This window comes from Equus quagga, chromosome 4 (assembly GCF_021613505.1).
Source record: "Equus quagga isolate Etosha38 chromosome 4, UCLA_HA_Equagga_1.0, whole genome shotgun sequence".
NCBI lineage: Eukaryota > Metazoa > Chordata > Mammalia > Perissodactyla > Equidae > Equus > Equus quagga.
In genome coordinates this window covers 64,018,605-64,036,761 of record NC_060270.1, presented here as the reverse complement: position 1 = coordinate 64,036,761, position 18,157 = coordinate 64,018,605, and the positions used below count along the sequence as shown (strand labels likewise).

The 18,157-nt window shown below is 40.4% G+C and overlaps 1 protein-coding gene across 2 annotated transcripts in view; it reads left to right on the top strand.

Moving 5' to 3' along the window:
- Positions 1 to 8,582, top strand: part of UGGT1 (UDP-glucose glycoprotein glucosyltransferase 1) — a 114,529-nt gene extending 105,947 nt beyond the window's left edge. For both annotated transcript variants that reach the window (XM_046658060.1, XM_046658059.1), the window contains 3 exons: positions 1,855 to 1,971; positions 2,422 to 2,590; positions 4,312 to 8,582. In XM_046658060.1, the coding sequence (XP_046514016.1) occupies positions 1,855 to 1,971; positions 2,422 to 2,590; positions 4,312 to 4,337 (312 nt within the window). In that variant the 3' untranslated portion in view covers positions 4,338 to 8,582. The remainder of the gene's footprint in view (positions 1 to 1,854; positions 1,972 to 2,421; positions 2,591 to 4,311) is intronic.
- The last annotated feature ends 9,575 nt before the right edge of the window (positions 8,583 to 18,157 follow it).

The window sequence follows — 18,157 nt, the reverse complement described above, 5'->3', positions numbered from 1 at the left end:
ATTTGTGGTTAATGTAATCACTAGTGAGCTTAGCTTTTCTACAGAATTCCTCTTTTTATTCCCTGTGTTCTTTGTTTCTTTTTTTTCTCCTTAGTCAGTTTCTTTCAGATCCAGTTTTTTATAATTCCATTTTCTCTCTATTAGCTTAAACTATATACTTTTTCACAGTTCTTTTAATGATCATTGCAGAGATTACAGTATGAATTTCTTACTTTGCGAAGGCTACTATTAATCAGTATATTTTACCCACCTACCAGACAGTGCAAAAACATCAGAACAGTGCTTCTCAAATTTGGGCATACATGAAAGAACACCTGGAGAACTTACTAAAGCATTAGTTCCTGGGCCCCATCCCCACAGCCTGAGTTAGTAGGTATACAGTTGGGCCTAAGAATCTGCATTCCCAATAACCTCTTTGCTGCAAGTCTGCATACCACATTCTGGTAGCACTGCCATAGAACTTGTTAACTGCATTTGTCCTCAACCTAAATGCCTTGTTGCCGTGTATTTTAGATCTCTCTCTATTTTAATCCCAGAAGAAGATATTATTCTTGTGTAATACAGTCGGTATCTGTTTAGATTTAGATTTTCTGACGTAGTTACCCTTTCAGTTACTCTGCATTCTTTCCTGTATTTCTGGGCTTCCATAGAGGATCAGTTTCCTTCTGCCTGAAGAATATCCTTTAGTTTTCCTTAATGAGATCACTGGGAACAAATTTTCAGTTTTTGTTGTCTGAAAGTGTCTTTATTTTATCTTTATTGTTATTTTTTATTGTGATAAAATATACATAACATAAAATTCACCACTTTAACCACTTTTAAGTGTCCAGTTCAATGGCATTAAGTATATTCACAATGTTGTGCAACTGTTTATCTCCAGAACTTTTTCATCATTTCAAAGTGAAACTCTTTACTCATTAAACAATAACTTCCCCTTCTCTCCTCCCCTAGCCATTGTTAACCTTTATACTATTTTCTGTCTGTATGAGTTTACCTATTCTAGTTACTTTTAGAACCATGCAGTATTTTTCCTTTTGTGTCTGGCTTATTTCACTTAGCATAATGTTTTCAGGGTTCATCCAAGTTACAGTATGTATCAGGATTTCCTTCCTATTAAATCGAATTATATTCCATTATTCCATTGTATGTATATACCATATTTTGTTTATCCATTCATCTCTTGATGGACATTTGGCTTATTCCCATCTTTTGAGTATTGTGAGCAGTGCCTCTATGAACATTGGTGTGCAAGTATCTGTTTGAGATCCTTCTCTCAGTTCTTTTATGTACATACCCAGAAGTGGAATTGCTACATCATACTGGTTGTTTGTGTCTTAGGACAATGGAACATTTTATTGTGTGAAACTCAAAAGTTTTCCTGAGAAAAAAACTTCAAGGCGTAGATTGCAGTTGGCTAGAAAACATGTGGGCTTCATTACTTGGGATCAAGCCTCAGTGGACAAGGGAGATTCAGAGCGTACTTTACGCAAAACTGTAAAGTATAAGAAGCACACTCTATGCTTAGCTTGCCTTTGAAAAGGTATTTTTCTTAGATTTGCCTTCATGAGGGAAGTCCAAGTGCAAGCTATTTGTGAGTTTTAAGCTAAAGTTTTTCAGGTGCCTATTATTCCTAGATGTTTTATGGTTCCTCTAAACTTTGTGGTTTGTAAGAACACCATAAATATGTATTTTAGCTTCTCTAATAAGGCTTTTGGCAAAGACCTTTTCAGATCTAAGAATTTGAGATTGGCGTGTGATATGTAATATGCGGTGAACATCACTAATTTGCTTCGTGTTTATTTAAATTTCCTCCAGAACTTTTGATTGTTGTGTTTTATTTTCTTTATCAAACAGGATTTGCCCAATAACATGATCCATCAAGTGCCAATTAAATCACTCCCTCAAGAATGGCTTTGGTGTGAAACATGGTGTGATGATGCCTCTAAGAAAAGGGCAAAAACAATTGACCTGGTAAGCCATCTGTGGTTCTTTCCTGCCTCGTGTCCAGTGTGCTGTGTGACTGGTTGGTCATCGGTGCACAGATTCTCATTCGGGCTTTCTCTGCAGTCGTGCAGCATGGGGCCTGCAGAACATCTGACAGTAACTCCAGCAGATCTCTTCTCAGCTACAGCAGGAAGCCAGACCGTCTAGCGTCTGCTGGGGCTGTTCTCATCCACTGCAGCACTCCTTGTCTTCCAGCTCATCTCTGTGCCTTTCCCAAGTGGACTCTCTGTCCTGCTTTCCAGTAGCTCCCTGCAACTTCTTTAACCATGTTCCTTCTGCTAATCTGTCATTTGGTTCCTTAGTGTTGTTCTTTTTGTCCAGTTAGGACTTGTAACCCAAGTGCAGAAACACCTTTGAATTCTGTATAATGGACCCTTTCTTCAGCTCAGCTAAAGTATGTTATTTTGGTTTTCACAGTGTAATAATCCAATGACCAAAGAGCCCAAGCTGGAAGCAGCTGTTCGAATTGTCCCCGAGTGGCAGGACTACGACCAGGAGATCAAGCAGCTGCAGATGCGCTTCCAGAAGGAGAAGGAGACGGGAGCACTGCATAAGGAGAAGACGGTACCAGAGCCCAGCCGCGAGGGTGAGTGCAGACACCTGCCTTTCGGTCAGTTCTTCTTCCCGTTCCTCATCTCTGTTTGTTGCAAAATGACAGGATAATGCATAAAAGGGAAAGAAGAATCACTTATCAGTCCTTCCATCCTGACCTCAGCCACTGTTTATTTCTCACTTTCCTTTTTCAGTTGGCCTTCTAAACAGCATTTATTTATTTGATCTTTGCTGAAGAAGGTTGTCCCTGAGCTGACATCTGTGCCCATTTTCCTCTATGTTGTATATGGGACGCCGCCACAGCATGGCTGATGAGTGCTGTGGGTCTGTGCCTGGGATCCAAACCCATGAATGCTGGTCTGCTGAAAGAGCATGCAGACTTCACCACCAGGCCAGCCCCCTAGATAGTATTTATTAATGCAATTGCTGATCTTTTTTTCGGGGGTGGTTTTTATTTTTTATTTTTTTTTGGTTTTAATTGTGATTATTATTGTTTAGGTTCATGAGTTTTGTGATACATAAGTGAAACCTGACATTGTTTGGGGGATCTCTTGTCAGATTCCTTGGTTTTTCGTTAACTCTGTCCGGGCACTAGTGAATGAACACATTTAGGGTCAAGACAAAGTCCATGTTGATTGGGAAAAACATACTCTTTCCATCAAGCACATCGGGGTGGGGTGGAGTGTTTGGATTTAAATACAAAGTCTTCATCTGATGGTTTTCCTGTCCTGTGAAGGAGAGGTGGCCAGTTGAACATGGTCATTAGAATAGGAAAATGACCTTTTGTAAACTATTAATGAGATGGACTCTGCCTTTTACCATTTATTCAGCTCAAAACCAATTCTAAAAAAGCAGTTACAGAACATAGATCTTGAGTGACTCAGCTAAACATCCTGAAGGCTATACCATGATATGAAACGTCACAGCTAGAGGCTGGATATTTACCGTAGAAGTAATTCACATTGATGAGCACATCCTCAAGAACTTCCATAGATAAATGGGCAGAGTGTAGACATACTGTTCCCATAAGAGGAAAAGGCAGATGATAAATGAATTCGAGGAAACGGTAATCAACTCGAAGGACTCTCATCAATATATATGACATAGGAAAAATAAACGTTGCTACTGCCATTTGTGGGGGAGATGGTGAGGGGACTGCTCTGGATCTGCCTTGCTGAAGCCTTTTGTATTAGAATATTCCTTGTTAAAAAGCAGTAAATCAGGCATTGGGAGCCATTAAAATATTTGTGCCCTCAATAATTCCTCCCTTGAGAATTTACCTTAAAGAATTAATTCAACACAACAAAAAAGTTATCTACATAGAGAAATTTCTTTTGCTATTATTTATAAATCAAAGCATTAAAAACAGCTTAAACATCCAAGACTAGAGAATAGTAAATGAGCTACACTGCTCCATAGGAAAATGTTTATATGTTATTAAGTGAGAAACGAAGCATCTTGACTAAAAATGTGTGCATTTTTCCTTAGAGTACGTATTGTGCCTGTGAAAATGATGCAGATGGAGTAGGGATGTGCAGGTAGTTTGTGGTTTTGAAAATAAAAATTTCTTCTTTATTTCGTTTTTGCTTTCAAAATAGAATAGAAACATATCAAACCGAAGCTCCTAAAAATTGTAAGAGAGAAAATAGAGGTGGGTGCACAAATAATAGGTTACAGTACCAGAAAATGCCCAGTCTGTATTTGTATAACTGGAGGATAATTCATTTTATTTTTCATTGTTCTCCTTTTCTATAGGACCTCAGAAACGTGAAGAATTATGATCTCCAGAGGACGATAGGAAATTACACCATTTGAAAAACACTTTTTATATTAAATGCTAGTTTTTTCTGATCTGTCTATACAACTGCTGATGAACTGGCCAGGCAGGTGTGCCACGCCTTTTGATTCTGAGCGTTGATTTTGACTTCTGCACGTCGGTGGGCTCTGGATCTTTGGAGTCAAGGCTCTCTTGGATTTGTCCCTCAGAGGAAGACAAGGGCTGATGCTTTGGAACTCTGTGGGGGGCAGTCTTCTAACCAGAGGGGAGAATGGTGAAGGGAATTGGACGGAAACAAGTGCTGGGGTGTGCCACCAAGAGCACAAGTGTGCCGCACTGTCACAGGAAGCCAACCAGCCAGGGCCGCCGTGTCCTTCCTTACCTCAGTTTCCCTGCAGTGGAGCCCAGTCTGCAGCCTGCGCTGTGGGGCAGGTCCCGTCTGGAGCCGCATCGGCAGAAGTTTTGTCCGAGGTCCACACGGCTCGAGGTTTATGCCAGTGTGCTCCTGTGCCCTTCCGGCCTTCTCTTTCCCGACATCAGGGTCATTATTGAATTGAAACCCAACCAGCAATCATGTGTCTTCAGGGTTGGCGCAGGGCAAATTAATTTTGGGACAGGCTGGGGGTGGGTGGGGGTGGGGGTAGGGAAAATATCAGGAGAAGCAGGCTCCGGGGGTTGTGGGGAGGTGAGGAAGACCAGAAATTGGCTGTTCTCTTTTATAAACCATCAGTACCATTGTGACTAATTTGAAATGAAAACGTTATTCTTATTCCCCACCAACCCCGGTGAACTTTTTAGCTAATTGTTTTATAAACAATTTTTGTATTTGTGAAAGTCTTTGCTTTTTCTTCCCGCTTTCTAAGGATACTGTCTCTTACTGACTTCCTTACTGGATACAGCCATAGCGAGTCTCTGGGAGCCGTGCTGGGGCTCTGGGCTCCCTCAGGACAGGCACACGCCCTTCCCCCTCTCCTCTGGAGGATGTTTCTCCCTCAGACCAGGGCAGTTGGCTTTGACTTTTCTCCGCAAAAGGCCCCCAGGTCTGAGACCAGGAGAGATTTGGCTGTGTGAGTCCTGTTTTTCTGTACACCCTTGCGTATTGCTTTTAGTTTAAGGCTGTGGGTTGCAGAAACTGCCAGCACTCTGCCCATTCTGACTTCACGTAGTTGATCTGGAAGCAGCGTTGCTTTTTGTGTCCTTCCTTCGGCAGCCCAGCACGGCCCTTCCAGAGCAGCCTTTGCTGGTGAGTGGGCCGTGCTGGGAGGCCCCCACAGGAGGCTTCCAGAGTCCTGCTGGCCTCGTGGGTGTGCCACTCCTGGTCCGTCCCTCCCCCTGCAAGCAGCTTTTGTCTCTCATGTTTTGCCTGCTTTTTAAAAATAGGAGGAGGGGGCGCAAATGGAGAGCTAAGTCCTGACTCTTCTCAGCCAGGTCATGTATTGACTTGCAGTCTCTTAAAAAATCAAAGTCTTAACAAATATCAAGTAATTTATTTTTGCTGTATCCACCTGCACAGGTTTGCTCAGGAGTCTCTCAGGCATTCGGAAGGAGCTTTTGCGTTTGTTTTTATAATTCCGTTAAAAATTGGGGAAGGGGGCAGCCCAAAAGATTTTTAGAAAATTGATCCAAGACTGGAAGATCCCTCCGAGTCATTGCTGTTGACAAAGGCTGTAGCAGGAGTCCCCTGCTCAGAGCAGCGGCAGGGGTGGATCAGTGGCAGTAAAAAGAGTGGTTCGGCTTCCTCTGAGGGTTCACGGAGACTGCTGAGAGACCCGTGTTTGCTGTCTGCAGCTGCAGGCAGAGTGGTGCATTTTTCTAGTTTATTCTCTGAGAGGTTGAGCAGGAAATACTAAAGTCATGGGATATGCTTTTAAAATGCTGGTTCCTTGGGACATGGAACAAGCCACTTCCTCTGTGTCTTTCCATCAGGTCTCTTAGGCATATTCCATATGAGAAAGTGCAGTGTGAAACCTCTTCTCTGTGTAGTGTTTATCCTCATTTCCCCTTGTTCGTCCCACCCTAAACATCAGTCTTATTAATATTGAATCTAAATATGCAAGGCCCAGCTTGCTCCTGAAGTGGCCTAGAGCCCGCCTCTCCTGCCAGTGACTGTGGTTCATGAGACGCAAGCACCTTTCACCGTGAGCCTCTGGTGCCCGAGGGAATGCTGTTTCCGCAAAAATCTGGTCTTGGTTAGCACTGTCTTTTGCCTCCACTGTGTGAGAGCAGATTGTGACTGAAAAGATAGGTAGGAGAGAGTTTTTTCCAAGGAATAAGAATTAGTTGCATGAAATGTTCAAGCTTCTGGAAACTTCACAGTGAGTTGTTTTTAACCGTGTAATGGATTTTTTCTCTCAATATGCCCTACTGGAAAATTTTCTTTCTGAAACAGTGCCAGAGTGATATGAAATAATGTGACATGTCAGAATGACATGCCACAGTGTAAGTTGTTGTGTTCTGTGGACAGTGGTATTTGATTGAGCTCAAAACCCAAGCACAGAGCCTGCTGCTGGGCGTGTGGAGCATGCCTGTGTTTTGTTTTAAAATTGTCCTCAATACTCACCGCACTGAGAAGGATGTGCCGACTGTCAGACGCCGCATTTCCAATGGAAACATGCAGATGTTCGCTGCCTGTCAAGTGCATGTGCATCCTGGAGGGCCCACGTGTGGGGTGAGCTCAGCTGTTGGAAGAGCAAAGATTGTACATCTATTAAGAAATAGTTTCCAAGAATGGAGCTTAATTTACTCTGCTGTCCTTAAGTCCTCATATTATGAACTGCGTGAATGAACAACTTTTATCTGGTTGCAGGACCGAGAGTCCCTGAGTGAAGGGCTGAAAGCTAGAGGTGGCAGTGCAGTTTTCAGAAGAGAGGGACTGGCCCAGGCGATAGGGAGCAAAGGAATCCCAGTTTCCTTTTGCTGGGATTTATCCTTTACTGGCACCATAATTGGAAGAGGTCAGACACCACCCTCATGGCAGTGAGTGTAAATGATTCCGCTTCCCCCACATCTCCTGTGTGAGTCAATTTGGGTACTTGAAAGCAGTCCTTTCCTAAAATTGCCATGAATGATTAAAAGAAATAATTCAACTTAAGAGTTACAGGAAATATCTACTGCATTTTCTGAATAAAATACTATTACTATGGTATCAAATTTCATGGAAATGTAAATGTTTTGGTAAAGCCACCTAACAGAAACTTTGTCTTGGTAACAACAAATGGAGGGTGCATTGTGTGCAGAATTATTTAATATATATTCCATTGTGTAATTTTAATAATCAGGTTTTTTAAGTATTTGATTTTATGGGGACACTTTTGTGGGATGGTAAATCAACTTAAATATAGCTGTCATGTGTCTAGTTGGGTGGGATAACATTTTTTATTTAAGCTCATGTTTTCCCTGCCTTGATGTAGTGAGGAAAGATCTTAATCAGGACTTTGGTAATTACCTGATTGAATTCAAGCAAAGTAGACTTCATTAACTCGGGTCGTTACTGATATTTCAAAGTATCTGGAGGATATCAATTTCTCTTTCATTATTTGGTCTTTGATTTCTCAATTTAATACAGAAACGACACTTCAATGCACCGAGTAGAGGCTCTCTCCCCCTTAGGGTCTCACTGAGTACTGATAATTTATAAAAACAAACCGCAAAATCGGTTTCAGGAAGCTGCATTCTCCCCAGAAGTAGTGCATAAAGTTTCAACTCCATGGTAATGATTTTGCAAGCAAGAGGCCATCTGAGACTTTCCCAGTTACCTAGCAACACAGAAGCCAAACGTGGAAGATTTGCTAAGACACAAGTTAGGGCAGGAGCTAAGGCCTTCGTCCCACTGTAATTTATACATTGCCTTACTTGTCACCAGTTAGATTTCCGGAGAAATGGGCATGATTCCTTTCCAAAATAAAAGAAAATACATTAACCTAAGGTCAACAATTTGACAAAAAGATTATCAAATACCATGTTTTCCAACCAGTTATCCTTGGTAATAATGGAAAAATGTTTGAATTTTTAAGGAAACTATGTACTTAAAAACAAGAACACCTTCTTTATAACTGTTCTGTTTTACTTCAGTCCTTCTCCATTCAATGCAGCCTAGATCCAGGTGCTGCCTCTCGCTTGGAAACAAGCTTTGGGGCTCTTAATGTCCATAGAGCCCTCTGCACCTGAAGTGAACTGAGAATGAATTTCTGGGTACTGTAATGAAAACAAGGTCTGGTCAACAAATAAACTTTTTCTTCTCTTCTTTAAACTGTCTGGCCAGTCATTCAGCTTTTATGTTTAGGAAGGGTGGATTGCTAGAGCTCCTTCACCTGACAGAGCAGTCAGGCCTGGACAGGAAGAAGAGCTTTGCCTGAACATCTGGTCTGGTGATGGGTCGGGGTCCAGATGCAGCCAGTTCTCTGGATTCTCAGGACAGCACCCATGCCTCTTCTAGGTCCCTAACCTTGGAGAACTGCCCCAGGCAGGATCTGGCAGGCAAGCTGCCCCAGAAGGGCTAACCCCAACAGGAAGGGTGGCGAGTGCTTTGTTCGTGTTGCAAATTCTCTGAGCTAGATTTGAAGTTGAAGATAGGGTTCCTGCTGTTCAGGTGCTCATTGGACGCTGCAGGCTAGTGTAGTGAGTGCTCTTGCTGAGGTGGAGGTTGGGGAAGGGGACCTCGTGGCTGAGAACACAGCAGAGGGCACCGAGGGTGGAGGAGAAGAGGGATTTGTTGGTCGGGGAAAGCTTCCACAGGAGATGACTGAAGCCTGAGGGCAAGTAGGAGTTATCCATGTCAGCTGAGGGAGGTGGGGACAGAGGGAGGACAGGAGCCAGGACCTCTCATTTAGACAGTTGCAAGTGAATCTGGGTGATCACAGTCATAGCCAGGAGAGAGGTTCCAGAGAGAGGGTCTGAGTTTGATCCTGGGGCCACAAGAAAGCCCCTGAGGGGTTTTAAGCTTGGTGCTGACATGAAATTGGGTTTCTCTTGTCATGAACTTTTTATTGATGTGTAGCACATGTAGACACAAGTACACAAACATACACCTTGATAGATTTTCAAAGTGAACATACTTGTGTAACCATCACCCAGACAGAGGCATAAAAGGAAGTTGGGTTTTATTTTAAGTAACATTGAAGTATTTGATTACAGTCTGGCTTCCAGTTATGGCAAGAGCATCAGACTAACCCTCCTACTGATAATTATACACACTGTTGAAATGCACTGGAAAGTGACTAGAGACAGGCAAAAACTGGAAGGGACTCAACCACTGAAAGAAGAGAGGCACATGGGATGAGATCCACATTTAAGTGACTATTCCTTATGTGGCCCACAGGGAATAAAACAAAAAGTGGAGGTTTACTAAGGTGAAGAGGCAAGTCAGAGTTCGGGACTGCCTGAGCAGCTGGAAATTGAAGGGGGAGCTCCCAGAAAGGGGGAAACCACAGAGCCTTGAATTTGCTTTATGTATTCCTCTCAAATCCTTGGCCGACTCTTAAATTGTGCATGAACAGGCAGGATTCCAAGAGGCCCGATGGAAAGCAGCAGCTGGGAGCCTGGAAGGCTCAGCAGAGATTGAGCAGATGTCTGGTGCTGGGGAAAGTCTGAGATTTATATCTCACCAAAACTTTCCATTCAAAACCTAGAGGGTCATAGTTTAGGGTTAGAACCACTTTTCAGAATGCAGGTCTGGGCCTTGGACTAAAGCAGAACTAGAATAGACTCAACTCTACCTAAAGCCTAAAATCAAGTCTTCAAAAAATTGAAGTGATCTGCTAGTCACTTAACTGTCTCCTAAAACAAAACTCAACAGTTTTCATGGAAAAAATAACTGAATCCAGAGTTTCTACAGTATATTGTTCAGAATGTCCAGTAAACAATCACAAATCGGGAGACATAAGAAAAACAAATATATGACACATAACCAAGAAAAAAAAAAAAGAGAGAAACACCCACAGACAACCAAGATGTTGAAATTATTGAATAAAAATTTAAAAATCATGATAAATAGGTTAAAGAATCTATAGAAAAGGATAGATACAAAGGATGAAGAGGGGAATTTTAGGAGAGAGATGACATTTTTAAAAACTAATGTATGGGCTCAAAAGAAGATCAAACACTGCAGGAGAAAGGATCAGTGAACTTGAAGGCAGGTTAATAGAAATTACCCAAATTGAAGAGCAAAGAGGGAAAGATTAACAAATAAATGAACAGAGATGCAATAACCTGTGAGGCAGTATCAGGCAGTATAACAAATATGTTAAGTGGAGTTGTAGAAGAAGAGGAGAAAGTACTTGGAGAAAAAAACATATTTGGAGAAATGTTGGCCAAAAATTTTCAAAGTGTGATTAAAATATCAACTCATGGATTCAAGGAGCTCAGAGACTCCCTGTAATATAGTTTCTAAAAAATGCTGTCTGGATCCGGTTTTGAGGCCCTGGCTCTAGAGACCAGTCAGTTATCTTGAGCAGCCCATTAAGCCTACACCTTGAACCACCCTTCTAGGACTCTAGCATTCTGGGCACTATGCAACCACCCTAATCACCTGAGCCCAGATAGCAGACACCAGGGATGGATCCTGTGCCCAAGAACCCACTGAAAATATTCAAATTAACTACTCTTACTAGTTTTAAGCCTTCTTACCCTGCCTCACTCATTCATTCCTGGCCAAACCACAATAAAGGCTTTTGCCCACAGTTCCTACATCACCTTCTTCCTTGTGACCAACTCTAGTGCCTCCCCTGAGTGGTCAGGTGACGTATGAGTATAACAAAACTGTAAAACTTGAACTGTTGAATTCGGTTTCTCTCTCTCAACCTGTGTCTGACCTCACCATGTGTCACCCTACCCCCAAAAAGGAGGATAAATATAAAGAAGGCCACACCTTGGCACATCATAGTCAAATGGTGAAAACCAAAGATAAAATCTTTTAAAAAGTAGCCAGGAAAACAAAAAAAGACACGTGATACACAGGAACAATAAGAATGATAGCTGACTTTTCATCAGGAAGAAAGGGGACAGATGACAGTGGAATACCATTTTTAAAGTGCTGAAAGATGGAAAAGCTGTCTTAACATTCTGTATGCAAGGGAGATAGTCTTCAAAAATGAAGATGAAATAAAATCATTTCAGAGTAACAATGCTGAAAGAATTCATTGCCAATAGACCTGGACTGTAAAAAATGGTAAAAGTTCTCCAGGCTGAAAGGGAAATGATGCCAGGGAGAAATGCAGATCTACAGAAAGGAACAAAGAGCACTGGAAATAGTAAATATGTAAGTAAATATACTGTTTTTTCCTCTAAGAAACTTTTGATTACTTAAAGGAAAAATGATAGCTCTATATTGTGGAGTTTATAATATGTAGAAGTAAAATATATGACAGTTGCACAAAGCAAGGGAGTTATAAGGTTCTTACATTATATGTGAATTGGTATGATAGTAATGCAAAATAAACTGATAAGCTGAGGAAGCATATTGTTTACATACATATTGGAACAACCATTTAAAAAAATTAACTATAGCCCAAAATAAAAAAATTAAAAGATAGAATGGAATGGTTAAAATTTTTTAATTAAAAAAACCCCATAAAACTTGATCAACCCTGTAGAGGCAGGAAAGGAGGAACAAAGGAACAAGTACAGACAAGATAAATAGTAAACAAATGGCTAAATAGTAGAATTTAAATGGAAAAAAATTTTGATATTTGCATTATATATTACTGATTTTAAACACTCTAAATAAAAGGCTGAGATTTTCAGATTGTATTTTAAAAAGTAGTTTACAAGAGATGCACATTAAATAGAAATAGGTTGAAATTAAGAAACATACCACACAAACATTTAATAATAAGAAAACTGGTGTGGCTATGTTAATATCAGACAGAGTGAACTTTAAGACAATGCATATTACCAGAGGAAAAAGAAGAACATTCTATAATGATCAAAGTCAATTAATCAAGAAGATGTTAACAATCCAAAATATGTATGCACCTAATGACATTACTTAGAAATACATGGAGCAGGAGTGACAGCATGCAAAACGGCAAACTATACAGATCTGGGGGCAGCCACTCCACCGAGTCAACCACTAAGCTGGAAAAAGCAACTGGAATCAACTATTTTGGAACTCTGGAACATGTTTGGACACTTAAAGCAACCAGAGGAGCACTTCAAGAAGGAAGAGGCTTCTGATCTTTTGTAAGTGAGTGCCATACATGAACCAGCTACCACTCCCTGTTCCTCAGCACCATCTTGGCCGTGGGGACAGCAGCCTGCATTCGTGGAGCAGCTGGCGGGTGCCAGCCTGGGCGGTGGTGACCTTGTCCTTGAAATATTTAGATTTGTGCATTTGGGCTGGTCTAGTGATGCCTGAGGAACTGGCACAGATGCTTGCCTTGGTTTGGCTCTTGGTAGCAATGGCTTACGCTGGTGTCATTTATCAGAAGAGTTAAAGAGCCAGGACCGTTTGTTCTCCTTGTTGGAGACAGACATTGAAAGAAATTGTTCTCAGGTCACTGCTGGACTGCAGAGATAAGGGAACAGAAACTCCAGGGACCACACCACAAGAAGAATGCAGACTTTGTAAAAATAGTTTGGAAAAGTCACAAGCAGATGGTTCCACCCTCAACAAGCAAAAATCCTCAATCCCTGAGAACTATGAGAATTAGATTTCCAGAATTAACATGTTAAATACCCAGAATGTCCGTTTCTCAACAAAAAGTTAAAACTCACAAGCAAACAGGAAAGCAGGGCCCAGTCAGAGGGAAAAAGAATTTGACAGAAACTATTCCCTGGAAAGCCAAGACATTGGAGTTATTAGACAAAATCATTGAATCAACTGATTTAATATGCTCAGCGAGCTAAAGAAGCCTTGGACAACGAACTAATGGAAATCAGGAAAATGACATATGAACAAAATTAAAAATATTTAAAAAGAGAAATTATAAAAATGAATCGTATTCTGGAGCTGAAAGATAAACTGACATGAAACATTCACTAGAAGGGTTCAACAGCAGATTTGAGCGAGCAGAAGAAAAGGATCAGAGAATCGAAGATTAAGACAATTGAAATAATGCAGTCTGGGGAGCAGAAAGAAAAACGAACAGAGTCTGAGGGCCCTATGCACACCATCAAGTGTACCAGCGTATGCATCAGAGGAGTCCTAGAAGGAGCAGAGAGAGAACTGCAGAAGTATTTGAGGAAATAATGGCCCAAACTTCCCAAATCTGTTGAAGGACGTGAATCTACATATCCAAGAAGCTTAATGAACTCAAAGCAGGGTAAATTCAAAGATATCCACACCAAGACACATCGTCAGATTTTTGAAACCCAAAGACAGAATTTTGAAAGCAGCAAGAGAGAAGCAACTCATCACATACAAGGGCTCCTCATAAGATTAACAGCTAAATTCTCATCAGAAACCATGGAAGCCAGAAGGCAGTGAGAGGACACATTTATGTCCTTAAAAAATAAAATAAAACAACTCTTGATCAAGAATTTCACATCAGGGGCTGGCCCCATGGCCGAGTGGTTAAGTTCGTGCGCTCCGCTGCAGGTGGCCCAGTGTTTCGTTGGTTCGAATCCTGGGCGCGGACATGGCGCTGCTCATCAAACCACGCTGAGGCAGCGTCCCACATACCACAACTAGAAGAACCCACAACGAAGAATATACAACTATGTACTGGGGGGCTTTGGGGAGAAATAGGAAAAAATAAAATCTTTAAAAAAAAGAATTTCACATCTGGCAAAACTATCTTTAAAGAATGAAAGAGAAAGTAAGATATTTATAGATTTAAAAAAAGCCAAAGCAGTTCATTACTAGTAGACCTGCCCTACAAGAAATGCTAAAGGGAATATTTTAGGCTGAAATGAAAAGACACTAGATGGTAACTCAAAGCCATAAGAAGAAACATTGGTGAAGGAAACTACATAAATTGTAATCCCCAAGGTAACCACTAGGAAAATAATTTTCAAATATATAGAAAAGGAAAGAAATTGGGAATCAAACTGGTACACTTCAAAAATTCCAAGGAATACCCAAAAAATTCAGTCATCGAGAAATTGAGGACCAAAATGTATGACATACAGAAAACAAATAGCCAAATGGCAGAAGTGAATCATTCCTTATCAGTATTGACTTCCAATGTAAATGATTTAAACTCTTCTGTTAAAAGGCAGAGATGGGCAGATCAGGGGGAAAAACACAATGTATCTATATGTTGTCAACAAGAGACTCATTGTAGATAAAAAGACACACAGAAATTTAAAATAAAAGGATAGAAAAAGATATTCCATGCAAATAGAACTGAAAGAAAGCTGGAGTGACTATGTTTTTGTCTGATAAAATAGACTTATGGGTCAGCCCAAGTGGCCTAGTGGTTAAGTTTGACTCCCGGGCACAGACCTACACCACTCATCAGTGGCCATGCTGTGCTGGGGGCTCACATACAAAAAGAGGAAGATTGGCAACAGATGTTAGCTCAGGGCAAATCTCCCTCAGCAAAAATAATAATGATAATAAAATAAAATAGACTTCAATTCAAAAAAATATTCAAGAGACAAAGAAGGACATTATATATTGATAAAAGTTCAATCCAACAAGATACAACAATGATAAATTTGTATGCACCTAACAACAGAGCCCTGAAATATATGAAGCAAAAATGGACAGAACTGAAGGGAGAAATATAGTTCTACAATAATAGTTGGACACTTCAATACCCATTTTCAAAAATGGATAAATCAAAGAGACAGAAGATTCATAAGAGTACAGAGGTCTTGCACAACACTATAAACCAATGAGACCTAACAGACATAAACAGAACGCTTCATGCAACAGTAGAATATGTATTCCTATCAAGTGCACATGGAACACTCTGTGGGACACGTGATATGTTAGGCTACAAAACAATTCTTAATGAATTTTAAAAGATTGAAACCATATGATGTCTTCTGATCACAGTGGAATGAAACTAGATGTCAATAATAGAAGGGAAACTAGAAATTTCACAATAATAAAAGTCACAAAAATTAAACAACACACTCTTAAACAACCAATGGGTCAAAGAAAAAAAATCACAAGGGAAATTTTTTTTAAATCTTGAAATGGATAAAAACAAAAACAAACATTCCAAAAGTTATAGGATGCAGTGCTAAGAGAGAATTTATAGCAGTAAATGCCTACATTAGAAAGGAAGAAAATCTCAAATTAGCAACCTAACTGTAAATCTCAAGAAATGAGAAAGAGAAGAGCACACTAAGCCCAAGCAAGCAGAGGGAAGGAAATAATAAAAATTAAAGCAAAGATAAATGAATTAGGGAGTAGAAAAGTGACAGAGGAAATCAATGACACCAAAAGTTGGTTCTTTGGAAATATCAACAAAGTTGACGAGCCCTTCGATAGATTGATAAAGGGTGGGGGGGGGGTCTCAATCAAAATCAGAAATGAAAGTGGGGACATTACTACTGATTTTACAGAAATAAAGTGGATTATGAGAGAATACTATGAACAATCGTATGCCAACAAATTGAATAACCTAGACTGAAAGGACAAATTCCTGTAAGCAAACAAATTACCAAAATTGACTCAAGAAGAAATAGAAAATCAGACCAGACTATAACAAGTAAGGAGATTGAATCAGTAATCAAAAATGTCCCAACAAAGAAAAGCCCAGGACCAGACAGCTTCTCTGATCAACTCTACCAAACATTTAAGATGAATTAAAACCAATTCTTCTCAAGCTCTTCCCAAAAGATGAAGAGGAGGGAATGCTTCCTAACTCATCCTACAAGACTAGCATTACCCTGGCAGGAAAGCCAGACAAAGACACTACAAGAAAACTAGAGGCCAATAACCCTCATGAAGATAGATGCAAAAGTCCTCAGCAAAATACTACCAAATAGAATTACAGCATATTAAAAGGATTATATACCATGAGCAAGTGGGATTTATCCCCAGAGCAAGTGTGGTTAGATGTATGAAAATTACTCCTTGCAATATACCACCATAACAGAATGAAGGAAAAAATGCCGCATCATCACCTCAATTGATCCAAAAAAAAGAGCATTTGATAAAATCCAACAGCGTTTCATGATAGAAACACTCAATAAACTAGGAATAGAAGAGCATGTTCTCTCCATGATAAAGCCCTTATATGAAAAACCCACAGATGCTATCACACTCAATGGCGAAAAACTCAGTGTTCCCCCTAAGATCAGAAGCAAGATGAGGATGCCTGCCTTTACCCTTGTTCAACATAGTACTGCAGTTCTAGCCAGCACAATGAGGCACGAAAAGTATCAGTTATACAAACTTAAAAAGAAGGGAGAGTTATCGCTGTTTGCGGACGACATAATATGTAGAAAACCCCAAGGAATCCACAAAAAAGTTGAATTTAACAATGTTGCAGGATACAAAATTGACACACAAAAATCAGTAGTATTTCTATACATTAGCAATGAAAAATTGAAAAAAGAAATTAAGAAAACAATTTCATTTACATGGCATCAAAAATAATAAAATTCTCAGGAATAAACTTGACCAAGGAGGAGAAAAACTGTACACCGAAAACTACAAAACGTTACTGATAGAAATTAAGGAAAACCTAAATAAATGTAAGGACAGACTGCCTTCATGGATTGGAAGACAATATTGTTAAAACGACAGTGGTTCCCAAATTCATCTACAGATTCAATGAAATCCCTATCAAAATCCCATTGGCATTTTCTGCAGAAGTAGAAAAACAACCTGACATTCATGCAGAATGTCAAGGAACCCTGAAAAGCCAAAGCAGTCTTGATAAAGAAAAACAAAGTTGGAGAACTCACCTTTCCCAATTTTAAAAGTTACTGCAAAGCTGCAGTTATCAAAACTGTGGCACTAGCGTGAGGATAGAGAGAGAGACTGATGGAATAGAATAGAGAGCCTAGAAATAAACCCTCTCATGTATGGTTAGTCAATTTTGTGTGTGTGTGTGTGAAGATTGGCACCTGAGCTAACAACTGTCGCCAATCTTTTTGGTTTTTTTCTGCTTTTTCTTCCCAAATCCCCCCAGTACATGGTTGTATATTTTAGTTGTGGGTCCTTCTAGTTGTGGCATGTGGGATGTCGCCTCGGCATGGGCCCATGAAAGGTGCCGTGTCCGCGCCCAGGATCTGAACCGGTGAAACCCTGGGCTGCCAAAGTGGAGCGGGTGAACCCAACCACTCGGCCACAGGCTGGCCCCAAGTTACTTGATTTTTTTTTTATTGAGTTATTGATAGGTTACAATCTTGTGAAATTTCAGTTGTACATTAATGTTTGTCAGTCATGTTGTAGGTGCACCACTTCACCCTTTGCGCCCACCCCCCACCCCACCTTTCCCCTGGTATCCACTAAACTGTTCTTAGTCCATAATTTTAAATTCCTCATGTGAGTGGAGTCATACACAGATTATCCTTCTCTCGCTGGCTTATTTCACTCAACATAATTCTCTCAAGGTCCATCCATGTTATTGCAAATAGAATGATTTTGTTCTGTTTTGCAGCTGAGTAGTATTCCATTGTATATATGTACCACATCTTCTTTATCCATTCGTCTGTTGATGGGCACTTAGGTTGCTTCCACGTCTTGGCTATTGTAAACAGTGCTGCAATAAACATTGGGGTGCATAGGACTTTTGGGATTGCTGACTTCAGGCTCTTTGGATAAATACCCAGTAGTGGGATGGCTGGATCGTATGGTAGTTCTATTTTTAATTTTTTTTTTTTTTTTATTAATGTTATGATGGATTACAAGCTTGTGAAATTTCAGTTGTACATTTTTGTTAGTCATGTTGTGGGTACACCTCTTCCCCCTCCGTACCC